This window comes from Pimephales promelas, chromosome 17, assembly GCF_988280905.1.
Source record: "Pimephales promelas chromosome 17, fPimPro1.hap1.1, whole genome shotgun sequence".
NCBI lineage: Eukaryota > Metazoa > Chordata > Actinopteri > Cypriniformes > Leuciscidae > Pimephales > Pimephales promelas.
In genome coordinates, this window is record NC_142785.1 from 26,733,484 (window position 1) to 26,761,306 (window position 27,823).

General features: G+C 36.9%; 2 protein-coding genes across 2 annotated transcripts in view; one reads left to right on the forward strand and one right to left on the reverse strand.

Annotated features, from left to right (window-relative positions):
* LOC120474699 (neurotrypsin) overlaps positions 1-27,564 on the forward strand; it is a 38,018-nt gene extending 10,454 nt beyond the window's left edge. The window contains exons 3-14 of the mRNA XM_039665212.2: positions 3,431-3,673; positions 5,075-5,213; positions 6,191-6,369; positions 8,640-8,787; positions 12,292-12,470; positions 12,856-12,997; positions 13,289-13,500; positions 19,004-19,145; positions 19,253-19,534; positions 20,810-20,932; positions 23,307-23,587; positions 24,934-27,564. Coding sequence (XP_039521146.2) covers positions 3,431-3,673; positions 5,075-5,213; positions 6,191-6,369; positions 8,640-8,787; positions 12,292-12,470; positions 12,856-12,997; positions 13,289-13,500; positions 19,004-19,145; positions 19,253-19,534; positions 20,810-20,932; positions 23,307-23,587; positions 24,934-25,268 — 2,405 coding nt within the window. The 3' untranslated portion in view covers positions 25,269-27,564. The remainder of the gene's footprint in view (positions 1-3,430; positions 3,674-5,074; positions 5,214-6,190; positions 6,370-8,639; positions 8,788-12,291; positions 12,471-12,855; positions 12,998-13,288; positions 13,501-19,003; positions 19,146-19,252; positions 19,535-20,809; positions 20,933-23,306; positions 23,588-24,933) is intronic.
* LOC120474710 (cannabinoid receptor 2) lies at positions 15,248-17,993 on the reverse strand. The gene is made up of 2 exons (XM_039665253.2): positions 17,930-17,993; positions 15,248-17,852 (listed from the first exon to the last, which is right to left on the reverse strand). The coding sequence occupies exon 2, from the start codon at positions 17,827-17,829 to the stop codon at positions 16,885-16,887; it is 945 nt and encodes a 314-aa protein (XP_039521187.2). The 5' UTR covers positions 17,830-17,852; positions 17,930-17,993; the 3' UTR covers positions 15,248-16,884.
* Positions 27,565-27,823: the final 259 nt, after the last annotated feature.

A 27,823-nucleotide genomic window follows, 5' to 3' on the forward strand; every position in this document is an offset into this window, starting at 1 on the left:
ATGTGTTCAGTCATCCAGCGTGAGATGCATTGTGTTTTCATCAGCACAGCACCAAACTCCAACACTCAAGCCCTTTAGCGAAGTAAAGTTGTGTTCAAACTGTTCGAAAGTTTAGAACAGCACTTCTAATAATCTTCCCTACATGTTATCTAGCCATTCACAGTGTGTGTGATGTCGTTCTGTGCGAAATGCAATTTGATCCTGATTTTCACAGCACTGCAACAACATAAATTGCGTTAACGTAATCAAGTTTGAGTTCTGGAAAAAGACCAGCTATGATTTTCTATCCAGCTAGCTATGATCCAGCCATAATCGTGTGTGAGGAGGACTTCTGTTTACTTCAGTCATTCATTTTTCCAATCTTTTCTTCATTTTTTTTGTTGTTTTTTTCCCCCTTATGTACTCAAACATATTGTTCCAAATCAGTTCTTTGTAAAGCTGTTTTAAAGCAAAATGCATCTTGAGAAACACAGCTGTATAAAAATAACTGTTTTTTTTTTTTGCATTTGTCCATTCACTTTCTGTTTTTGTTGTGTTGCATTGAGTAGCCCCTCCCACAGTGAAATCTCATTGGTTTAAAATCCTGGTCTATATTATACATCGAATACTCAGTTTTCCACTCAGTTTCAGTATTAACCAACTGCAGAACCACAGAACCATACGTTATAGCAGTGTGAGGATGACAGCGCCAGCCTTTGAACAGTCTGATGCCGGAAATTGATCACTTCATTCTGTGAAAATTTATACACCTGGGTTCAACCATTTCTCAGCAATAATCACATGGGGAAGTAATAAAGACCATGAACAGGTAATCAATATGAAAATAAACATATTATGTGATCAAGCAAACTTCAATAAGTAAACTTCAGCAATAATTAAAGGAAGTACACACATTAACATCAACCAATTCCCCTTCCTTTCCCACCATACTTGGTATCTGATGCAACACAGCACAGGTATAAAAAGTATGAGAAAAGTCCGTTCCAGTCTTTTGCCCAAATCAAGATGGCCGCCACCATGCTGCTCCAGGTGACTATCAACAGTCAGTAGCAAACTTTAAATGTCCTCAGGGTTAGTGCTCAGTCACCAGTATAGTTGAAGATATCTTTGTGTGGTTAACCCATCTCTCATGTCGCTGGTACACTAAGAAGGCTAAGGAGGGTTTACAAAGAGCTGAGGGTAGCTCTGTGACAAGGACAAAACATAATTCTTATCTTTTATAGCCTACTATCTGATTATATATAAATATATCTTTTCAATTAAATCGTTTGAAAAAGTCTTTATAATAACGTTGTTTTAATCATGGAAGTAGCGCAATCCGCAATGCCTTGCCGCGCCCACTTCCGGCATCAGACTGTTTTGGTCCTCACGCTGCTATGACGTTCTGCGGTTCTGCAGTTAGACCTATCTCCTCAGTTTGGCTGTGATTGTGTCACATCACGCATACATTTTAGTTCAATTTGGACAGACTAATCATTTGTCACTGGAAGCTTGTCAGTTCATACCTGCTGGGACATATTGTAAGTGACTAAAATTGCTAGACTTGGCAGATGTCTATTCATGAATAAAGCCTTGATAATTTCAGGTTTATGGACTTCTGCATTGCTGTGTGGTTGCTTTGTCAAAATTGGTATGGCAGCTCGATTCAATATCACATTTAGATGGCTTTTTTGCATCTGGCATTTGTAGTGTAAACAACACCAATCCATTCTGATGCTGCATATCATCCAACCGCCTACTCATCCTGTCAATCAAATACTGCTTTGAAACAAGGTTTCGTTATTTAAAAAAATTACCATCTGATCTTAAAGTATTTGAGATGTAACCATGACATAGTGATTGATATGTAGTCTTGAGACTAGGCCTAAGCTGTTTTCCTTAACACGAGGTGCAAGTTTGCAATAATTGTGCCTTTAAATCCAGTACGGGTGGTGTTGCTCTTGCTGGTGAGTCTCAAGTAGGGCAGGTCAGGGAGAGTTCTGCTCCCCGTTGCTTTGTTGGCTGCTCATCTTGGCTTCTCAGCACCTGCTCAGAGCACAGCCTTGTCTAATCCCTCGTCCTTTATGCTCGGAAAGGAGGCTGTATAAGGGATCCAGATGTCCAACTTCTCCCTCTTTTCAATCTCCAGCCCTGGGGCTGAGGAATCAATGCTCATGGCTTGAAGGCCAAGGTGGGTGTTCTGGAGAGATAAACAAAAGGGCCGCTGTTAGATATAAGATGTTGGCAGGAAAGCCATACTGAAAAGCCACATCTGCAGAGCTCTACATTGGCAATTTATACAACAGGGATTATTATTTTGGACTCTAATGAGAGAAAGGGGATTGCCAGCACTATTGGAACTAAACTTGAAAGCAGTTCCAAAATAAATGACAGAATGTTATATATACATATATATATATATATATATATATATATATATATATATACAGTATACTGTATATATATATATATATATATATATATACAGTATACTGTATATATATATACATAATTTTAATTTATTTTGGATTGACTAATGTTTGGCTTATTTTTGAGCTCATATTTTTCAGGACTTGACTACTTCAATGAAAAGTACATTTTATGTGTGCTTTTCCAATTATAACAGGAAATTTTTTGATTCTGTTTGTAAAAAAAGATATGTGTATTTATGTGTGACTTCTAATATACATGCATATAAATACTTTGTGCTTCCTTTCAATAACTTAGTGCACGGTGTACTTTTGACTATTTTGTGGTCTAAACAGAAAAATGCAAATGAAATGCATAGATACTGTATATAAACAAATGCTGGGTTGTTTTAACCCAATTTTGGGTAAAATATGGACAAACCCAGCCATTGGGTTACATTTTTAAATTACATTTTTAAACCAATGGGCTGGGTTTGTCCTTATTTTACCCAAAATTGGGTTAAAACAACCCAGCATTTTTTAGAGTGTATATGGAATATGTTTTTTTTTTCAGAATGTCAAGTCATTTTCTTTTCATTAAAATTTCAATATTGTTCAATGCTAATTCAAATAAGTGTGAAATATATATGATCCATATTAAAATCTATATCTATTAATAATACGTAATAGTAGTAATATTGTATTTAATATTAAAGATATTATATTATTAATATTTTATCCATAGAAATATTCCTAAAATATGTAACTTATCTGTTAAGCATCCCAGCAAGATGATGGACATAAGCAGAGACAAATTTTTCTTTCCTTCAACTCCTGCTGCTCTCGAGTGAGAAATTTTCTTGGTTTGCTCATATCATGTACAGTAGATGCACAGGATATTGACTACTGTCTCAACAAACAGATCAGATTTCATCACTTTGAAAAATGGCGTGCGAACAGTGAGCCTTAAAGATGGGATTTGAAAACTAAATCGGATTTGTGTGAAGTATAAAATCCCTTTTCCTTGTTTTTTTCCCCCCCAGTTCCTCTGTCCTGCTCCGAGGGCTTCACTGAGCTGGGCTATTACAATGGCACCGTTTCTCAGACCGACTCAGGTTCACCCTGTCTGAAGTGGACTGAATTCCCAGATTATGTGCAGCAGTATCCGGGCAGGGGTCTGGGAGAGCACAATTTTTGTCGAAATCCTGACCGTGAGTCTAACCCATGGTGCTTTTTCAGACAGAGCTCAGGGGCCATTGGTTGGGCCTACTGCGACTGCCACCAAGGTGAGCCCTACAGTGTGTACAATGAATGGTCTGCTATGTTCCATTAGTGAGTTTAAAATATATCTTAAGGAGGTGTCCCATTAGCCAAATCGAAAACAACCCACATTTGCTTTTTCAAAAATCTCACCCTCACCCCCTGTAAATATGATATTAAGAGCAATCTACGTTTCCTAGATTGCCGTGTGTAATGTGTTTTGGCAAATCCATTTGAAATTTGACATAACAACAACAGAAAAAGCAGCAATTTAGGGTCATTTTACCCCATGACTTCATGCACAGGAATATTTTTGCATAGCTTTAATGAGAATTTTTTTCCCTCCCGCGGTTTTATTTCAGAAGAAATACATAATCAGTGGTTGCAATATGTGGCTTTGCGTCTGCTAAAGAAAAAGTTTGGGACAGATCCATTTACTCATCAGGGAGTTTAGTCAAAGTTTCGAGAAACATGACTGAAAATCAGCTAGTGGGACGTCAGCCTTTGATGTCAGTACATTTTAACATTCTTCAGCTGATAAATATGTGTTTTTACTACCTCTTTGAATACTGTTGTCTTCCCTTTCGGCCTCTCTTGGAAGACTGTTGTGTTTTGCAGCGACTTTATATTTAGAAATAAGTGGTTTACGTTCTTGAGAATAATATTCTATCTCAATTTGTATCTCAGGAAAATTATATATGGTAAAAAAACAACAACAACAACAAAAATAAACGTTGCATTCTGTGTGCAGTGGAGACAAATGGTGGCTGTGACTTTGCCAAGTACGATGTGTTCCTGGATCAACATTCTGTTCCTGTTATCAAGCAATCAAATTTACTGTTAGGTTTAGGGCTGGGATTAGAGGCATGAATAAATTGATAAGAACAACATTCGTGTTTAGAATTTGCCTCTGATTTTAGGAGTTCATGCTGAGGGATCTGAATAAACTATTCACACCACTAACACTGTACAGTATGTCTCCATAAAGAAGCTGTTAATTTCCATTTCCAAATTCAGTTATATAAAAGATATATTTGTATATAAATACAGAATGAACAATGCTATTTTGAGCAGTTTTATAAAGAAAAACAAAAAATCATCTAAATCTTGAAAATTTTGTTATCCTCCCTATAAAGAATAAAATGGCCTTGATCGCTTTTAGGTAAGATTTTATAACTTTGTTAATTCTTATAAAATTCTAGAAAACAGATAGGAATGAGAAAACTGGTTGTAAGTAGGTTTAAATATTACACAATTGGTTGTGAATCAATTTCTAACTATTCCCCAGAACACTTAATTTGCGAACAAATTCAGATCAATATGCTAAAAAATAGTTCTGCATGGATTTCCTTTAGAATCTTTCAGTTATTTCCTACAATTATTATTATTTTATAATATATGTGTGTATATATATCTTACCTGTTCAGGAGCGGTCAGGTTAGCGGGAGGTTCGTCCTCAAATAGCGGCCGACTAGAGGTCTACCTGAACGGCCAGTGGGGGTCAATTTGTGACACGCATTGGACAGACCGTGATGCCAGTGTGGTTTGCCGACAGCTTGGACTGAGGTATGTTTACGTCTAATTAAGGTTGTCAGTTACTATTTTAACCAGTTTAAGTATGATTCAGAAACCCTTGTTATTAGCGACACCGGTGGCCGTTAAGTGAACTGCAGTCAGCTCGTGCTCGCACTCGCACACGTGTTACACGAGACTGGAGATGATTCGATGCCTTGATATACTCATGCAAATCTCTTTTTTTTTCTTTTCTTAGAAGTAAAAAGAAGTTGGAAATTCCTTTACAGCGATATGCTGTTAATGAACATCCAGGTTCTGCTGAAAGTGGCATTTAGATGAACGTAACAAATTAACATGACAAAAATGATAGTGGTGAGAAAACAGCAGTTAGGAAAGCATCTGATCAAATCGATGTGGATATGTTTGCATGATCAATTCACCAACATCACGACAGATGAGTTAATTAAAATGACGTATAAAGTATGTTTGAGACTATAGACTATAGATCTGGCTATTGTGAGACTATGTTTTGAATGAATCCCTTTTCTTTGCATGACGGTCTCGTTTTTATAGTTTGGTGTTCACACATTGGCAATGGCAATACAAAAAGTGATGAATACATTTTTACACAGCCCATTTAATTTAGTACAATTAATTAAAGATAATGTGAAAATTATGCATTGACTGCCACAGTAAGGTAATGTCTTTTAATAATATACTAATTGTTTTTTTCCTCAACAAATATTGAAATACGTGATTATTTGCAATTAATTTGATTAATTAGTCAAAATTATTTAATACATTATAGCCCTACGTTTGCCTGTGTGGTCAAAGTATAGTTACTCATTTACATATTTAAAATGTAGAATTGAAATGTATATGCATCTTCATATTTACTATATTTATTTTTGATTTAGCCTTTATAAAATGAGTGGGTTTAAAGCCTTATGTTACTGAACAGTGGAGGAAATAACTTGGTGTTTCTCTCTCTCGCACTCTCTCTTTATAATTCTTTTCGTTTGTTGTAGTGAGATTGGCACAGCTCTCCAGCACTCATATTTTGGCCCTGGCTCCGGGCTTTTTCACTACGCCCGCCTTGGCTGCCGTGGTGATGAGAAATCCCTGCTGGAGTGCCGGAGCAGGAAGTTTGTTACTAGTGACTGTAACCATGGGAACGAGGCCGGAGTGCTGTGCGCACCACCTGAAGGTCAGTGTGCTTTCTGTGGGAGTGAAGCTAATGACCTTTTAAGTGACTAGTGCTGTAAACATTCCTGCATCTAGATGCACTCACAGCTGCCATCAACATGTTTAAAGGGATAGTTCACTTTGAAATTAATTTTTGATGTGTTTTAGCTTACCTCAAGGGCATCCAAGATGTAGGTGTCTTTGTTTCCACAGTTTTTTCGTATTTTGATATTTTTAGGTCAAACCGTTGGACGTGGCTGTGGTTACAAGGGGTAAAAACGATATAAATACTGTTTGTTTTCTCACACAAACTGCTCGTTTCGTGTCTTAGCCCATCAATGTGTACTTAAATTTACGAGTCATAAAATAATTTTTAATTTGGACTTTTCTGTGCCTGCTCTTTGAGGTGGTGACCATAGACGTGCATTATATGACTGACAGACAAGAACGGTTTGACCTAAAAATATCAAAAAAAAAAAAAAAAAAAATGTGGAAACAAAGACACCTACATCTTGGATGCCCTTGAGGTAAGCTAAAACATATCAAAAATGTATTTCAAAGTGAACTATCCCTTTAAATAGGATACAAAGGGTTACTCAAAGTCTGGTTCTGAGAATTCAGCTAACACCTCCATGTGTGCACGGTAAGTGTACACGGCATACGACAAAGAAGATTGCTCCCATTATAATCAACAAAGCGGTCTGCGAGTGCTTATAATGCGAGCATCCTTTTGTGTCGTACTTCAGCTTTTTGTTTGCTTGCAGTGCAGACTGCCGAATTAAATGACATTCAGTGGCAGATTTATTCCCAAAAGTTTTTACTCAACTTTTTTTAATTACCTTGACATAAAACATTAGCATATGCAAATACTATCATCTCTGATTGATGAAATTCCCCTGACATGTTCACTTGTTAAATATTTGGACTTTTATTTTGGACATTTAGAGTGAACTAATTAATGTTCTTTTTAATATAAAACCAAATGAAAATTACTATTTGTTCACTGATCACCCTGAATGAGTGTCTCGGATCTAAAATTAATCTTAAGAAAAAACCACAGGGTGTGTGATAGAACATCATGCAGACAATTATGTTATCTTTGAATTGTCGTTTTTGCAGCTTCTTTGTCCATTCATATTGACTTACTAAATTGGCGCTATAGCTGAAGTTAGAAATTTTAATGATATTTCATATTTTAGTGGGGGCTTATGCAATCAAAAGAGCCATTCTTTTGTAGAAAGAAACAAAGGGGGTAAAAAAAAAAACGAGAAAATAGGTTGGAAAGCAAATCAATGGCATCTGAACTGATGATTGCCTGCTGAGAGCTTTATTGAAGACACAGTCGAGGACACATGGACAGATGCTGTGCTGGGTTACCAGGGCAGCAAAACATGTTTTTTAGCCCTTGAATGGGTGCATATAATGACTTGCTGATATGAATTATTATTATTATTATATACGGTAGCCTATTAAATTTTATAGCCTATTAAAACTGCACATATATTTGATAGTTGTAGTGATCTGGGTTGTTTCAGGACCCAGATTTAAAATTTTAAAACACACTACCAGTTGTTTATTGTACATAATTATTATGATACAATAGTGAAACCCAACAATATGCAAATGCAAATGGATCGGTACATTTTTTTAAATGTTTTTTTTTTTTTTTTTTAAAGGCTTTTTCTTACCAATTTTGCATTTATTTGAACAAAAATACAGTAAAAGATTATTATTATTATTACAATTTAAAGTCACTGTTTTCTATCTTAATATATTTTAAAGCTGAATTTCAACATCATTATTCCAGTTTTTAGTGTCACTCAAGAAACATATTTTTCAGGATTCTTTTATAAATTGAAATGTAAAAGAACAGTAGGCCTATTAATTTTTAAAAAAGAAATCTTTTTTAACATTATAAATGTCTTTACTCTCACTTTTGATCTGTTTAATGCACCCTTGCTTGATGAAAGGTTTCATTTCTTTAAAAAGCAAATCTTACTAACCAAAAATCAATAGAAGATTTCTCCATAACCAGTATTTAATGTAACCTGGGTTATTTTCCTTTAATTTGGTTTTTGGACTTTAATCTGCATTATTATAGTTGTTTATTATAGTCTTTTTCCCCACTGCCTTCTGCAACCCTATTAGAAATGACCGGCAACCTATCAGTTAAGAACCGCTGGGTTATACCACAGAGACAGTGAGAGTATTGCATGCAGAGCAGTCTGGGTGTCACTACATTTATTGATGTGTTTGTGGCTTTGGGTCATGATTCCTGGTTTGCTCGCTCAGGTAATGGACCGCCGCTGCGACTGGTTGGTGGGGAGGAGGACTTTGAGGGACGAGTTGAGGTCTTCCATGATGGGCGCTGGGGGACCATTTGTGATGATCAGTGGGATGACATGGATGCTGAGGTGGTCTGCAGGCAGCTTGGATTGGGGTGAGTCCAATATACAGCTAATACATCAAATACTTACCGTACACACCCCTGTCATGAATATACAGTGGATGGGTTCAGATTAATACATCATGCTTGTAACTCCTACCTTTACTAACTGCCTTTTGCAAACATTTTTTAAGGTTTTAAAGGTGACCTTTTATGCTTTTTTATAGGGATGCACGATATATCGGCCAGCATATCGGTATCGGCCGATAAATGTTCATTTTTAATGTTATCGTTATCAGCCTGGTAAGAAAATGTGGCCGATATATTAAAACCAATAAATAATGTATTATTCCCTTCAGCTGTGACACTTGTTGAGAACTGTTTATGTTTCTGAATTTCTTGAAATATGATTGAAATCTCTTCAAAAAATGAAAATCTGGTTCGGGACATCATGAGAAACGCAAATCTGTCATATCGGCCATACAACACTATAATGAGAACATCATTATAATTGTGTGCTTGGGACGTGGATTTAATTGTGAGACTTTTGTTTTTGTAATCAGGCTCTCAAAATTAGATACAAATTTTGATTGAAGTTTATCGGCCGATATATCGGTTATCGGCTTTCAAATATAAAGAATTATCGGTTCTCGGTATCGGCCAAAATTTTCATATCGGTGCATCCCTACTTTTTTACATGTTCAACTTTCTTTGGTGTTCTGTTGGTATTTGAGCATGAAAAGTTCCAAAGCACAATCCAAGGGGAGTTAGTCCCTGTATGAGTAAGCACTGTTTCTGAACTCCCTGAAAGGCCTCGGTTGTAGTTGTAGAGTTTTCTTCCAGAAATATACATATCACAGTATTTCCCATTTCAGACTGATCTCATGAAATGGTGTGTGTATGACACGCCAATTTCTATTTCCATTTTTGCCGTGCTATCAACACGCTTTTCAGCGTGTTAATTTAATAAACGCAGTTGACTTAACGTTACATTACTGTATATATAGAGTAAATATATGACCTACCCCCAACCCCGTCCCTAAACCTATACCCGTCACTGGGGTTAATACCATTTATGAGTCTTCCCCTACCATCCTAGGAAAAAAATATCGCTCCCCAGATGTAGATCTACATTTTGCTTGGTTTCGCTTAGACATTTAACAGCGTGTACATACACGCGGAATCACTCAGACATTTAACGGCGTAGACATACACGCGGATAGCTCAAAATTCGTATAGATAACATGTTTACACAAAAGTCATGATGTCATGTTGCCCATTTAAATAATCCACACATGCATACGCAAAAAAAGGGGCGGGGCCTGGTTGAGTTGCGTTTTCGCCGCAATGAGACGCTGTTTTTTCCACCCTGAAACTGATTAAGTAAAACTGATGCCATTGTTAGTGTTTTCAAACTTGCTGCTATGGTGACATTTCCGCTCAAAGTTTTTGACCATTCACAACACACTGTTCCTGCACACCAATCAGAGCACAGAGAAAAGAACTAAACAGGATGTTACTGACGGACTGTAAAGAGAGGTGCTGCAACAATGAAAAATATGTGAAAAATATTGTTTTTTGAGCATTCAAGCATGAAAACCTGTTCTAGTATTCCCAAAAACAAAATCAATACTGTGAACGGGCACAAAATGGCCTCTTTAAACAATCAGTAGCACTGTTTTTTTTTTTTTTTCACAACACACAAAACTTAGGAACTCTTGTGAGGTATTTTCATCCCTGTGTGCTCTTATCTCGATGAGAGGAGGATTGAATTATTTATTTTGCGCTGTTGTATTATTTGCTCTCTTACACCATCTCATGATGTTGCAGCAGTTGTAGAGAATAAAGACTGTGAGATGGCACATGAGCACAGACTTGCTCCGCTGCTGCAGAGATGATATGCATGACTTCAGTTACTGCAGCATTAAAGCAATGGAATGATGAGTTTGTCGGTTATAGTTACAACAAAAAAGTGTGTTCGCTTTCAAACTGAATGTGTAGTAAGATAGCCTGGCTAACATCAGACCACGTCTCACTGAGATTGAGAAGTAGTCTGGGAACCACATGTTCATTTTCTCGTATTTGAGGTGAGGTTTACGAATGCACAAAGCCGTTTATTGGGTGCTACGAATGACTATCAAATGCGGCCGTTTCAATTATAACAAATGACATATGTAGAGCCACAGAAATTAGACGAGGAAGAAGAATTACATGTACACGATGGCATATGTATCTAAGGCTGCATCGAAAGGTAACTTTGCGTCTGCTGCCATGTTTGATCCATAGGTATAAACAAACTGCTTCGGTGTGTCTTGCTGCTCCCTGCCCGTTCTGTGATTGGTCCCCTCGCTGAGGCGAAAATCTAGTCCATGGTATCCAGACTGCCTAACAACGTGAATAAAATCACACTGCGCAAAGGCAGCATGGGGAAACTCGGGCTAGTAGTAAGAAGCATTTTAACTGTTTAGTGCTTCTCAGGGCCTCTTGGTTTCCCTCTGAAACTAAGCAGGCTTGAGTCTGGTCAGCACCTGGATGAGAGAACACACAACACTGCTGGTGAAGAGGTGTTAGTGAGGCTCCAGTGTATTAATGTGTGGATAGTGTTCAGCAAAAAGGCACCATCCTTCTGATAAGATGTTAAATTGAGGTCCTGACTGTTTGTGGTCAGTAAAAATCCCCATGGTGTTTCTTGAAAAAAAAAAAGAGTTGGGCTGTAATTCTGACATCTTTACCCTCAGCCTCTATCCATCATGGCCTCTTAATCAACCCCAAATACACGCACAGGCTGACTACATCACTTTTTGGATTACCCCTTACTAACTCTGTAAAGCACTTTTATTATTTATTATATATTTTTTTTAACGAATTACATTTACCATTTAAATATATTGAGATTGACTTAAAGGAGTAGTTCACTTTTTAAAAAAAACTTTTGCTGATAATTTACTCACCCCCATGTCATCCAAAATATCCATGTCATTCTTTCTTCAGTCGAAAAGAAATGAAGGTTTTTAATGAAAACATTCCAGGATTTTTCTCCATATAATAGACTTCAGTGGGAACCAAACAGTTCAAGTTCCAAAAGACAGTTTCAGTGCAAACTGCAAACTGTTCAAAGGGCTTTAAATGATTTCAGATGATGAATAAGGGTCTTATCAAGCGAAATGATCGCTCATTTAAAAAAAATAATAAAAAAGTTTACGTTTTATAATCTAAAATGGTCGTCTTGCTCTGTTCTGTGATGCGCATTCGTGACTCTCCTATTCGATCTCATTCATCAAAATGGACGAATCTTTTTCCGTGTCATTTGGTTCATTCAACGAATGAAATGAACGAATTGACTCTGGGAAAAGATTCGAATTGACTCGAGAAAAATCCCGGAATGTTTTCATCAAAAACCTTAATTTCTTTTCAACTGAAGAAAGAAAGACATGGACATCTTGGATGACATGATGGGGGTGAGTAAATTATTAGCAAAACATTTTTTTTTTAAACTGAACTACTTTAAGCTTGTGAAGTCTACTTACTGTTTGACCGTTTGTCTTTGTGTGTGTCTAGGGGGATCCCCAAAGCCTGGTCATGGGCTCATTTCGGGCAGGGCAGTGGGCCGATCCAATTGGATGCAGTGCAGTGCACAGGCAATGAGCTCTCTCTGGACGAGTGCCGTCACAGCGGATGGGAACAACACAACTGTGACCATATGGAAGATGCTGGGGTGTCATGCAACCCCTATTCAGGTCTCGTCCTTGACATAGACACACACATACAAACACGTACACCCCTACATACCTGATTCTGATTGGTCAGCTGCCCCTAGTTAACTTTTTTACATACTGTAGCTGTGCTAGTTTTATATATTTTGTATCACTCCATGGTTTCTCTCTTCTCGCATTAAAAAATAATTTCAACTCAATATTTAATGTCTACTTAATTATTTATCTGGTAAGTAGCCGTGTAAATGGGATTGTGTACAACAAACAAAATGAACCCTATTAGGATGAAACAAGACGCCTTCTCTTCGGTAAACTGTACTTTGTCACTTTCCATTGGCCATACAGAAACTGTCCAGAGATGAAATGTGTGTATATAGTGTGAGTGTGTTTTTTTTTAATATGTATTCAGATGGCGTGGTGAGACTGGTAGACGGTGATAACCCATGGGAAGGTCGTCTGGAAGTATATCACTCCGGGGACTGGGGCACAGTGTGCGATGACAGCTGGACGGAGCAGCATGCGCAGGTGGTCTGCAGACAGCTGGGATTCAGGTGCTGTTCTTTAATTCTCCAGCAGTTGTGAATATACAGTATAGACACAAACCTTCAGTGCTCAACAAATCCCTAAAGTTAGGAAAACCCTTATTATGACTGTTAGGATTTGTTGTGCAAATGGCTGTAGGGGATTAGTAGTTAAAAATTCTCTCAGAAGTGTCCTACTCAACAATAGTCCAATGTGGGTGTCCACATTCTCTATATGTTCTATATGCATACATAAAGAATTTTGTGGGAGATTTTCAAGTGGCTATTGGGGATTTATCATGAGTGTGTATGTCCATGTAGGGGCGGTGCGGAGGTCGCCCCCTCTGGTGCGTTTGGAGAAGGAACGGGGCTGATTCTGCTGGACGATGTGGAGTGTGAGGGGAGTGAGAGCTCTCTGCTGGAGTGCAAACATAGCGTGTGGGGTCGACACGATTGCTCTCATAGCGAAGATGTTGGAATACGCTGCCACAGGGTAGAGAACAATGAGGTCCCGCTGGCTCCAGAAAGTACTGGTGAGTTATCTTGACTATACTGAAATACGCTTCAGTGTGCATGAGTAGGGCTTTGTGTGAGGTACAGATGTGTTTTGCTGATAGACTTCTCTGTCTGTGCCGTTTTGAACCCCTTCTGAAATTCACAGGGGATTTAAATGTCATTTGTTGACAGAGGCCAGGAATAAAGGCGGCCATTGTAGTTTACCAAGCACTCGCTTTTATTGATAAAAACTTCCATTTGAATTTCAATAATGTATTGTGTAGCACTTGGCGACCACAGCACTACCTTTGACATTTTACTGTGTAATATTAGACAAACATGATATTTTTTTTTTTATATCTCCAAACAAACACCATTTCAATTTAAACTCCATTATTGTATAACATCACTGCTCTTTTTGCTCCCAGCCTGTGACATTTTGGATATGTTTGAAATATAAGGTACGAAAGACAAGATTGATGTTAGAACAATTTTGAATGTTCCGTCAGTGTTGCTGTGATAAAATATGACAAAGTTGGTCAGAATGAGAAGATTCATGATTTTATTGGATCTAAAAGGTCATACAATGTCTCTTTTTATAATAAAAAAAATGTTAGAGCCTTTGTAACATTTGAGTTTCCACCTTGAAAAAAATGAATTGGTACTATAATTGGGACTTTATTTTTTAAATAACGGATACTTTCTACATTACCCTCTAAAAGCTTGGGCTCAGTAATTTAGATTTTTTTTAAAGAAATTAATACTTGTATTTAGCAAGGACACATTCAATTGGCCAGTAGTGTCAGTAATAATATTTATTATGTTACTTATAATGTTAAAAGATTTCAATTTCAAATATAGCTGTTATTTTGAGCAGTCTAAGAATCCTGGAAAAAAATGTATCAAGGTTTCCCCAAATATATTCAGCAGATAATAATAAGATATATTTCTTGAGCGGCAAATCAGCATATGATGATTTCTGAAGGATCATGCGACACTAAAGACTTTTTCAGCTTAAAAAGGGAAAAAAAGTCGGTACACCAAAACCTAAAACGCCTTCTATGTCCCTTGCCAATAGAGAGTATTAAATATAACAATTTACTTGATGTCCACAGGTCTTTGGTCTTTTTACAAGACACTCACGTTGAGACATGTTCGAAAAGCAATTCTCAGCAGACTGAATATATTCCTCCTTGCTCTAAACCGGTCTGATAAAATAGACGCTTGATGTTGAAAATCACTCTCTTTACTACAAATACGACGTATGCGTCTGAATTGAGAATTAGTTAAAGAGTTTTAAAAGGAGCATTGTGAAAGATCTGAAATTTCTAACCATTACTGACACCAGTGGCTGTTAGAGAAACTACAGGCAGTCGTTCTCATGCTCGCCGGCCACAATAGATAAAGGTTTTTTATTTTTTGCTTACGAGGAGTTTCTGTGGGTATCTGGATTGTTTTGGAGGCTGGTCGCTTCTTTCAGTCCATTTGAAACACTACTGCTAGCGATTGGCATTGCTTATTAATGGCTGCCGTATGGATGTAAGTACGAGAATGCGCATGACGTCACATTTTGTGAATTTTCGCACCAACTCGGACCCGACACCTCCGCACACAATTGAGCCTACAGGCTGATAGGAGCAACCGTGGTGGACAGTCAAGGTGTGGTTTTCAATATGAAGGCTTACATTTTCAGACACTGACATTGTATTTATGTGTGTGCAGTCTGTTGAAAAAATTATTTTATTTGTTTGACTATTTAAGATTTTGACATGAACTGCACAACAATTTTTACTTTTGTAATGTGACACTTGTGAGTGTTTATAAGCACAATGAAGCGCAGGATTTTATTCCTTTTGGATTTGATTGGATTGTGAAAGCAGGGGTTGAAAAATAAGAGATGTTAAAGACGTTAGCTGAAAAGGAAAGATGCTTTCTGGAGTAATATGCACTGATGAATTGTGCACAGTGAGACCATGATTGTATATTAAGAAAGTAATTAAGGCCCATTTAGATGTCATGAGGAGACTATAAATAGCTAAAAGTCTCCCTGTAGTCAATCATTTTATCCCTTTAAAATTATCTTTGATTACCAAAATGACACATTTAACTGTTTTTCCCCTTGAAAAAAATTACCCATGCCTTAAAATAGCTTGAATGTATCTCAGCGATCAAACGTTGACGTGACTGGTTCCATATCGTCAGAAACATCAGCGATTTCACGTCTTGTTGTGGTTTAAGCTACACTAGTAACAGATCGGATGTGGTCAGTCTGGAATCAAATGAATTTATTCAGTCCTTTCTGTCTGTCAAGCGGTGTCATTATTTGTATTACGTTGTGGTTAGTTCATAAATGTACAAATGAAGACTCTATCTTAAAGATTTTCTTTTAAGTAAAAACCTTCACATAGCCCCTTTAATAACTCAGGATGGTAAGATGCAACAATGTGTTGCGATCAGTAGGTTTTCGAGACAAGCTTGTCTAAAGACTTGATAACGAACACATCTAAAAAGTTCATTGTTTCTTTCATTATTGTTGCAATGTTTTATTTTACAATTGCATTTTTATTTGTCATAACTGATACCATATCTCATAATATTCACCATTATACGGCGTAATTATTATGGCTTTATGTTTCACAATGTAACTTAATATCTCAAAATGCGACTTTTTAAGTTTAAATTTTATTCCAAACTTTATCCCGAGCAGAAACAGGCTTCCATGTTAAAGTGAATATTTACTGATGAAAAAAAAATAAAAAAATCAGCATAAAACGTAAATCATAAAAATGGACTTACAAGCTAATCTTGAATGTGTTTGTTTCCTGTCAGTCCTCAGATCTCTTCCTTCTTACCTTCTTTTTATTTTTTACTGATATTAAACTGCACAAAGCTGAATATACCATTTACACAGCCCAACCAAAAAAGTCGCTGTTTGGATTTGGATCATTATTGCAGTGATTATTATGTTTCTTGCATGTTATATGTTTGGCAACAGTTCGGAGTGTGTAGCTTTTCATTTGTAGCAAGACACATCATGACCAAAAATGTATGCACCTCTTGATGAAAATAACATCACCACATTTATTTCCAACAAACAGTTTATCAATATTTGGTCATTGACAATGCAAGAGTCAAGCACTCTGTAAAGTCTCCTCCAGCACATCCCAAAGACTTTCAATGTCTTCCCTCCCAACCATTCTTTCAGCTTGAGCCTGATTAATCTTGACATCGTCATCCTCTAATATGGTCATGATGTGTCCTCCTACATGGTTGATCAAGAAACGAAAAACTACACACCCCATCAATCAGGGTTAGAAGAACTGTTGCCACACATATAACATGCGTGCTAAAAACATCATTGCAATAATGATCCAATCATTGACTCATTTGCCCATTTAAATCCAAACAGGGACTAGCTGGTATTAGTTACTAGCTGGTGAACAACCACCTCTCCTTCTCATTAAACCATTTACTAATGATTTAAGTGCCGCACGTAGCTCACTGCTGCGCAGGGTGTATAGCAACGGGTTAATGCCTGAATTCAGCAGACATAGAGTACTGCAGAAAGCAAATGCCCTTTTTTGTGGTTTTGAAAGCTCTGTCGTAACTACATCTGTCATCATGAAGGAAAGGACAGGCAGCCAGCACACCAACAGAATCAGAATTATACAACTAAAAGTCTTTGCCAAATGGATGTCAATGCGCATGCGCGCTAGCCCTGGATGTTCATCATTCATGTTGGCTTCGTGTTGGTGGGCCCACCACACGATCAAGGCATAGGCTACCAGTATGAGGACGAGCACCACCAACACAAGACAGGCAAAGAATGCCAGGTAATTACGATCCACGTACGGAAAGAGATGGGACTCGGAGCACGATTCACAAGTCTGACAACTCCAGCCCATCAGAGGAAGGAGGGAAATGAGGGCAGCCAAGGGCCATAATGTCAGAATTCCCACCAAGGCTCTTGTACGCGTCAGCTGCATCTTGTAGGTAATAGGCTTGTAGATGGCGAGATAGCGGTCTACTGCCATCAAAAGCAGACTTCCAACCGAGCCCGTAAACGCCATGGTCACGCCACTCAGCTTAAGCAGATACTTTGTTCTCGGGGGAGAGTCGTCCTGTTTAAAAAGGTGGAAATCCAAGAAGGAGATGGTGAAACAGCAGCTGGCTATAGTGTCGGCTAGTGCCAAGCTGCCCATAAACTGGTATGACGGATGTCGCCTCAGGTTCCCAGAGCTGGCTATGACGACCAGAACAAGCACATTGACCAGGAGGCTGAAGGGTGCGATCACGAGACAGATCGTGCCGACGGCCACCTTCTCTGCGCTGCTTAGCACCATGTAGATATTTGTGCAGTTTGTCATTTTAGTGGTAAATCTGTTTAAATCTGTGGAAAAACGGTGTTCATTATCATTTTAGATTTACACAGTTTGCTTAATGTAGGCATTTTGTAGTATTACTCACCTGTACGAATCCGTTATAAAATGTGTTTGTTCCTTCTGTTGTCACTTCTAACCCATTATTGCATGTTGCACAGAAAGGAAGTAAGGGAGGAAAAAAGGCCAACATTGCCACTTCCTATGTGGTTTTGAAATCCGAGGCCAAGCATCTGCTAAATTTAAGCTTAACCAACTGCCTAGACATATTAATAATAATACTAATTATTATCATTATTATTAGTGTATATGTATTTAGAGCTAGACAGACACACAGATTTGAATCCATGTCAAGATGCCTCTTATGTGTTAAGTTATGTGGCGATTTAGTGTGGTTTTCAATATGAAGGCATACATTTTCTGACACTGATATTGTATTTATGTACATGCTGTTGAAAAATCTATTTTAGTTGTTTGACTATTTAAGATTTTGACATGAAATGGACAACAAATTTTACTTTTGTAATGTGACATTTTTGAGTGAAATATTTATAAGCACAATGAAGACATTGACAGATTGAAAGGAGGGGTTGAAAAATAAGAGATGTTAAAGACGTTAGCTGAAAAGGAAAGATGCTTTTTTTTCTGGAGTAAAATGCACTGATGAATTGTGTACAGTAAGACCATGATTGTATATTAAGAAAGTAATTAAGGCCCATTTAGATGTCATGAGGACACTATGAATTGCTTAAACCCCCCCCCCCTCCCTGTAGTCAATAGTTTTATCCCTTTAAAATGATCTTTGATTACCAAAATGACTAATTTATCCTTGAAAAAAATTACCCACGCCTTAAAATAGCTTGAATGTATCTCAGCGATCAAACATTGGCGTGACTGGTTGCAAAACATGTCGCGAAATCGCTGATGTTTCTGATGATGTGGTTTAAGCTACACCGCTAGTAACAGATCGGATGTGGTCAGTCTGGAATCAAATGAATTTATTCAATCATTTCTGTCTTTTATAAGCTTAAAATAAGCTTAAATTGAAAATTACTTCCTTCACTTGTGGGTATACATGTTTTTTTTTTCATGTTTTTTTTTTTTTAAAGATGCAGAGTATTTTAAGTGACAAGTGATTTTGCTTGCTTTTCTGTGGTTTCAGGACCTCTGGTACGATTGGCAGGTGGCGACAATAGAAAAGAGGGCAGAGTGGAGGTGTTTCTTAACGGAGAGTGGGGAAGTGTCTGTGATCAAGGCTGGAATGATGTCAATGCTGTTGTCGTCTGCAGACAGCTTGGATTCACGTAGGGAACCATTTGCAACATCTTATCTCTAAAGCATCTCATAATCAGTACCGTGGAATATGATTCATTATCATTCCTCAGTCATTTTAATTTACTTTCTATGGCAGTGGGGTGTCAAAAGCCAGACCGATGGGTTATTTCGGAGCAGGGAAGGGGACCATCCATCTGACCAATGTGAGGTGCACTGGGAAGGAGTCGTTCCTCGGAGAATGCCCTTCTAAAGGACAAGACAGCCACGCTTGTAAGCACGGACAGGATGCAGGTGTAGCGTGTGATTATTTGCCGGAGCCAGAGGCTGACATAGCAGTGGTGGGCACACACACCTGCGGTTTGAGAGCTGGTGCTGAGAGACGCAGCAAGAGAATTGTGGGTGGATACAAATCTCTCAGGTAATCACATTTTTACTGCTGTGGAATCAGTTCTACAACACATGTCGTGGATGTTTATCGAAATCGATTGCGTAGGCAAGTTTTTTTTAAGACATACTACACTCTTAGAAAAAGGTTCATTTAGGTTCTATACAGAACCCCATGGATTTTGACTCATTTTAAAGAACCATTCATGCCCAAAAAGGTTCTATTTAGGAGAAATGCCTTAAAATATTTCATAATTCTTTCATTTTTAATAGGTTATTTGATTTTTTTTTCTAGTGATGAAGTATGTTTACAAGTTGTTTAATTTATAAAATGTAATTAAAATAAAAAAATTAATTGAAACAAAATTAACTTAATCAAATCCAATAAATGATCCCATGATGAGAACCCCTAAAGGGTTCAATATGAAGCCCTTTAATGTTCTATATAGAACCTTTTCTTCAAAGAGTGTAGTTAAAGAGTTAAATGAAATTGTAAAAAATTATATTTCTTTCTCTCAGCTTTCCAGATCCCCTCATCTGCAATTGGTCAAATTTCACGAAATTGCAGTGTTGTTATTGATAACTAAAATGAAAAATATTAAAAATCACTTTTGGTCATTAAAAATAAATAAAATAACATTTAAAAGTCGAAATTGACGGAATTTTTTTGTAATACTAACATTACTAAAACTGAAATAAAAATGAATTAAAGCTAAATTGAAAATGAAAAAAAGCTAATTCAAAACGTGAATAAATACTATAGTAGTATTTAATACTATAACACTAAAATAACACTGTGCAACGCATTCTCATCCTAGGGCGTCATATAGTGACGCTTTTGACATTGCGTCTAAACCGACGCACATGGCTCCCTTTAGCGTCAATACTGTATAACACGCTTCGGTTATGGTAGATTTAGGTCTGGGGTAGGATTAGGGTTAGACCACTAGGAGGCGCCTTCTGGCCCATATATATCTGCGTCTCATATTGAGGGTGCCATGTGCATCGGATGTAGACGCAATGTCAAAAACATCAGTATATGATGCCTTGGGGATAAGCGAGTGTTGCTGTTTTTTAAAGTGCCACAAACCCTCAGTGTTTACACTTTTTGGGAAAGCTAACCTATAAATAGTTTATTTATGGTTGTCTCTTCAGATTAAGGTATAAGGTATAAAAAAAATACATGCTTCACTTTTGAATGATTTTTAATTGATAAAATACAATTCTGACACCCTACCTGTCGTCCCCAAATGAATATGACTGTGCCTATTTCTTGACCTCATCCAGTGTGTGTGTGTGTGTCCCGCAGGGGTGACTGGCCCTGGCAGGCGTCCCTGTGGCTCAGATCTCAGTCTAAAGGGAATCAGCCTCTGTGCGGAGCGACTCTCATCAACTCCTGTTGGCTGCTCACTGCTGCTCACTGCTTTAAACGGTAAGAGAGACACTTGCTGGACATCAGTGGTATTAGCTGCTATACCTGGGCTCTGCAGCTACAACCTCAAGGGCCAATTTCGACTCTGTAATCATTTTTTAACTGATTGATTTGAATTAAATCATTGAAACTGCAAAAATAAGAAACACTCTGCAATCATGAAAATTATAAAGCACAAATATTTGCACTGCGAAGTATAAAATATTTTCAGGACAAGGGAATGTTCATTTTTCTTCACTGGTTTACTTAATGATTTAATGTACAGTTCTACATGAAATAAAATCTCCCTATGTGGGTTTAATATATGGGATTTAACAGTTTAATTTTCTTTAGTTCCCAAATTTGTCTTAAAATTGCTCAAATTTGATAATTATGAAATCTGAAAAATGTTTCTCGCCCCTCAGATTTTTGGTCCGCAATAAATGTAGTTGAAGAACACTGGCGTAATTCAGATGTCTTCTGGCACAAATACATACAAAAAAGCTTTCATTTAAATACAAAAACTTTCTAAAGCTTTATGTACCAACACACAAATTACTATTTGTAATACCAAATATATGTATTTACACTACTGTTAATAAAAAAAAAATTATTTAAAAATAAAAAAAATTGCATTAAATTAATAAAAAGTAGGGCTGTCAAACGATTAATCGCAACCAAAATAAAAGTTTGTGTTTATATAATACATGTGGGTGCACTGTGTATAATTATTTTGTATATATATATATATATATATATACACATGCATGTATATTTAAGAAAAAAAAAATTATTTATAAATAAAATATTTATGTAAATTATATATAAATCTATATACAGTATATACATGAATGAAAATATTTCTTAAATGTATGCAAGCATGTGTGTGTATTTATATATATATATATATATATATATATGAAGAGTTCAGATGCAAAAGCCTCTAAATGCCACTTGAAATTTTCTTCTTTAATGATGATTTTTATCAAATTTGTATATTTAAGTTCAGTAATTTCACTTAAATAACAATTAATAGGTAATTATCATTGCCATTTAAGTGAAATTACTGAACTTAAATATACAAGCTTGATAAAAATCATCATTAAAGAAGAAAATTTCAAATGGCACTTAGAGGCTTTTGCATCTGAACTCTTCATATATATATATATATATATATATATATATATACAAAATAATTATACACAGTGCACCCACATATATTATGTAAACACAAACTTTTATTTTGGATGCGATTAATCGCGATTAATCGTTTGACAGCTCTAATAAATAGTGACAGTAAAGGCAAGGCACTTTTATTTATAGAGCACGTTTAAAACATCCACTGCTGACCAAAGTGCTGTACAATCACTTAAATACATAAATAGGCTACATAAACAAACAGGAAACACACACAAATTCATAAAAAGATGCGGTTAAATCATGCAGTCTGTGATGGACAGATTGATAACGACAGGAAATCCATTCGCCTTTCATTCATCAACCTCAAATATGGCTTATAGTTATCACTTGAACAACTGTACAAGTCTGCTTGCTCTAATGTTACCCGAGATAAATGTGCGCTATTAATAGACGCATAAGTGTTTGTTTGAGTGCGCTTACTGCATGACATACAGGCACCGGCACCATTGCCTTTAACTTAAAATACTCTGCCATTTTTGGTCATTCAGATAAGAGGAATGCAAACTGTGAAGGGTCTACTTTTATTTTTGTAAACTCAAAATAACAACCAAACGTTGTGCTTTTGTAAAATCAGTGGATACTTGCCTCACAGACATATGTCTATAGGAAAATTGAAATATCTACTTAATAAATATTCTCTATGTAATGCGTATGGCATCTAGGCGTGTCTACTAGCTACTACGGAGATGACGGGTCACCATCATCTGCGGCCAAAAACACCGAAAATATTATCAATAAATTATTAAATATGTTTAGACGGTCTCCTCCGGATTTTTTTTTTTACGATACACTCATAATCATTACTCTTGCCGGTGGGCCGTGGCAAAATTTGTGTTTATTTGAGCGCTGGTTAGGCTATGTAAATATAGCTTAGGCAATCAAATAAATGCACGATTAGTCGACTAATCGCTTTAACAAATTACTACTAGTCGACTAGAAAAATCTTTAGTCCAGGGCAGCCCTGATTAAAATAGAAAGCAGTAATTTAAAATTCTCATAATATTTCACAATATTAGTTTTTTTTTTGTAAAATACATTTTGCCTTGGTGAGCATAAGAGATTTTTTTCATTAACAATAAACAAATCTTTCTGACCACAAACGTTTGAGTGGTAGTGCATGAATTAATGTAGCAGTGGTAAAGATTGAAATGGCAGTACATCACCTGTAATATGAAGGAATGTCTTGATTCTACAGGTTTGGCAGTGATGCTTCACGCTACGTGGTGAAGCTCGGGGATTATCACACGCGGGAACAGGATGATTTTGAACGTGTGCTCTCTCCAGAGCGCATAGAGGTGCACAGGAAGTACCGAACGGAGAGCTGGGAGCATGACGTGGCTCTGATCCGGCTGAAGGGCGCCGAGGGGAAGTGTGTGGCCTTTAACCCTCATACTAACGCCGCCTGTCTGCCCGCACCTGGCAGCAAGTGGGGCAAGAGACCTGCATCTTGTGTCATCACTGGCTGGGGAATGACAGGTAATGTTGGGTTGTTCTTACATGGGCACAATATTGGCACACACACAAATGTATACACATACACTCAGAAATTTGTATTCTTTAAGATTTTTTGGTAACACATTATTTTGATGGTCCCTTTTGAACATTCTGTGAACTATTAAGTACTACTAAGTAATGTTGCGCTTATGAGTCAACTAACTCTCATTAGTAGACTGTCTGCAGTTAATATCTGCTAACTCTTTATTGTGATGCTCCCCAACTGATATTCTACTGACTATAAGTAACTTTGCAATTACATGTCAAACTTATTGTAACCCTAGCCCTACCAGTCTACTAATACTCTAATGATGTCTCTTATGCTCACCAAGGCCATATTTATTTGATACAAATACAGTTATATTGTGACGTATTATTATAATTTAAAACAATTGTTTTATATTTTTAATAGATTTTACAATGTAAATTATTCCTGTGATGGTAGAGCTAAATTTTCAGCATCATAACTCCAGTCTTCTCTTTAGCATCACATGATCCTTCAGAAATCCTTCAGTTCTAATATGCTGATTTGGTGTTTAAGAAACATTTCTTGGTCCTGTTTAAATTGTTAAATGGTATATATATATATATATATATATATATATATATTGTCTCATTGTGGACGATTTATCAATCCATGTTATAAAATGGATTATCTTTGTAACAAATATCTTTTGTTTGGAACAACATAAAGGACAGAAATGTCATTTTGGGGTAACTGTTCCTTTAAAGGAGTAGTTCACTTAAAAAAATTAAAAAAACTTTTGCTGATAATTTTCTCATCCCCATGTCATACAAGATTTCCATGTCTTTCATTCTTCAGTCGAAAAGAAATTAAGGATATTTCTCCATATAATACACAAATGGCTCAAGGACCAAAAGACAGTTTCAGTGCAAAATGCAAACTGTTCAAAGGGCTTGAATAAGGGTCTTATCTAGCGAAACGATCGGTCATTTAAAAAATAAATCAAAAAGTTTTAGTTTCATAAACTTTGCGCGTTCGTGATTCCTGTTCGAACTCCTTCATCAAAATGAACGAATCTTTTTTCGAGTCATTTCGTTTAAAATGAACAAATCGAAATGACTCGAAAAAAAGATTTGTTCATTTTGATGAACAAGTTCGAACAGGAGTCACGAACGCGCATCACAGAACAGAGCAAGGCGAGCATTTGTGCTTAAACTTAAACTTTTTTATTTATTTTTGAGAAAGACATGGACATCTTGGATGACATGGGGGGTGAGTAAATAAATTTTTTTTTTTAAAGTGAACTAATCCTTTAAATGTGCTGCAAATGGTGTCTTACCATTGTTTTCCCCATATTTTTCAGACACTGAGCATCCCAGCACTCTTCTTCAGGCCTGGGTTCCTCTTCTGCCCTCGTGGCAATGTAAGAAGCGCTATGGCGAGCGATTCACAAGCCACGACATGCTGTGTGCGGGCAGCATGACGTCTGACCTGAGAAAGCACGCTGACAGCTGCCAGGGCGACAGCGGGGGTCCGCTAGTGTGTCAGGGCGAGGCAGGGCGCTGGGTACTGACAGGGGTCATTTCCTGGGGTCACGGCTGCGGTGACCCCTCGTACCCAGGTGTGTATTCACGGGTCAGCCGTTACCTGCTCTGGATCGAACAGGTGACACACAGCACCGCCCCTCTTCAGCACTGAAGCACCACTCTCTCGGAAAACCACCTCAGAGACCCAGGACTCTATGAAAGGAAAAACAAGAGCCTAACACCTGCTATATGCTTTCAACACCCTGGATCTTAATTCCTCTGTATTCTAACTGTACAATTTGACATCTTTAGCATTTAGAGATTAGGAAGTCTAGAGTCTGGGAAGGTTATCATTCATCTAGGACACTGTAGAATGACCAGTGTGATGTTAAAGGGACAGTTCACCTCATCATTTACTCACCCTCTAGTTCCAAACCAGTATGAGGGTTAGTAAATGAGGATAATGTTTTCATTTTAGTGTGCGACGATATGTGATTCTACAAATATGTTTCTAGCGCCATCCAGAGGCTGCGGTGCATGTTAATGTATGTATTGTCTTTAAAAGCCATTTGATGCAGCTGCCCAGGCCTTCCGCATGGTATTGGTAGCAAAAGCTCTGCAAAAGCAGGTTTGATTTTTATTCTGTGGGGTGGAAGAAAACGGAATGGATTATTTTACTATTCTAATTTAACAGAAGGCTTGAACTGCACCTCTAATCTTCGTGGAAACATTTTCAGTGTTGTGGATTAGACGAGTAAAATGAATCACGTAGGCTCTCTTAGATAGCGGCAGTCGAAGTGATCTTTAAAGCCATGTGTCTTCTTGTATGTGTCATACATTTAATGCAGTTTTTAAATCATGTACAGCCAATTATGACATTTAACTTTTCAAATTGGCGTTCATTAACTGTCAATATTGATGAATTAACATACAGCTCTTGAAGATACAGTAAATGACTGTTTGTTTTGTTTTGTTTGTCTCAGTCTAAGTACAAGTTTTAGAATGGCATTTTAGAATCATAATAGCGAATAACCTAATGTGACTTTTCTCTTATTTGTTATGGTGATTTAATACGAGTGTCATTATGTAAAGGTAGTATGGCAATTGTTCATTCAAAGGGTGAAATCAAGAGGAGTTTCTCATTTCTAATGCGTAGAAAGTGCAAGTTTGTGACTGACTATATTTTGGTTGACAGTCAGTGTAATGAGATTTTTTTTTTTGTAGCATCTGTACTTTGTTCTGTGAACTGTGTGTTTTCATCCAGTGGGTGGCGATATTGTGTTTTATTTTTTTTACTCAATTCTTTTCTGTGCTGTATATAGATTCTAGATTATTTAGTCTGTTTCTTATTTTAAACCCTTTTTGACTGTTTCTTCACGAATTCCACCAGAATTCCAGAACAGAATACATGCAAAGAATGACAATTTTTTTTTGTATTTAATTTGAAGAGAAAAAAAGTAAGCAACAAGGGCTCTTTAAAATGCATCATTAAGAGAGGCAATAGGCAAATTTAGGCTACAGTATATAAGAAATGACATCACATATGATGGATGAGAATGTAAAAGCCAAGAGCTTCATATACATCCAATTATGTCGTGATTGCACATTTAGATGTGATAAATTTAAGTAGTTATTTCCAGTTGTGCAAAATATGGGCTGGGTGAAAATAATGTGAAATTTAACATTTCCAAAAATTGAAGGAAGTCTAAATCATGTTCCTTTTTAAGTGTGCTCTAGCGATGCAACAAATTGTCACAGAATCTCTCTATAAAACACTCAGTTTACTACGAGATCTGACATTACTTCTAAAAAGACAGTTATTAACTTTAAAAAGTTATATTCAGCCTGCTTCATAATTGATGCGTATTGTCATACAAATTATTCTAATAATCTGATATTGCCTGCTAAATTAGTTAACAGGCATATATTATTCATGTATTCTTAATGTTAGTGGAGCCATGCCTTCCGATGGGGCCGCATATTTTTATGGCATTTGATTGCTATAAAACCCAGGACTACACATTAAAGAAATAGGAACAGTTAAGATCTTAAAGCACTACTTCAGTTTTTTTTCTAAGAGGGTCTTGTTGGTATGTTCTGGAGATGCATCAAATGGAAACTGGACTGGATCAAGTGCTTCTCCTCTTTGAAGACTAACTTCTGTGTTTGGATGGTGCCTGCTTAGATCTTCAAAAGCCATTTTAGAAGTAAACTACACAGGCCTCGCTCTCAGAACCCTGCTTAAAGTGGCCAATCACTGCATCAGAGCTTCGGGACTCTTCATCAAGGGCCGTGATAAGGAGCTCATCTCCCTGACTTTGGAGAGTGTTGATATCTGTTGGATGTCATGCAAGCATCTGTTTGTACATTGATGATGTTCTCAGTCATTACCAAGTCTTTGAGTTTCTGTAACCCTCTGAATATTTTCATGTGTGACAAGTGCCAAAATAAAGTGACCTCTTCTTGTGGCTTTGGCTTTGTATTGCTTCTCATGGTTTAATTGTAGGCTATTTAGGTTTATTAAAATACATTTTTGAAGATTATTTTTACATTTCATATTGATTATTAATTTGAATTTGATTGTAATAAGACCTACTGTATTTTACCACTGCAATAAATGTTTTTGCACTTCAAAAAAAACATAAAAAACAAAAATAAAAACACACATATAAATATGGACCATTCTACAGAATTGGTGCAAACTGCTGTCCCACAATCAAGAAACAC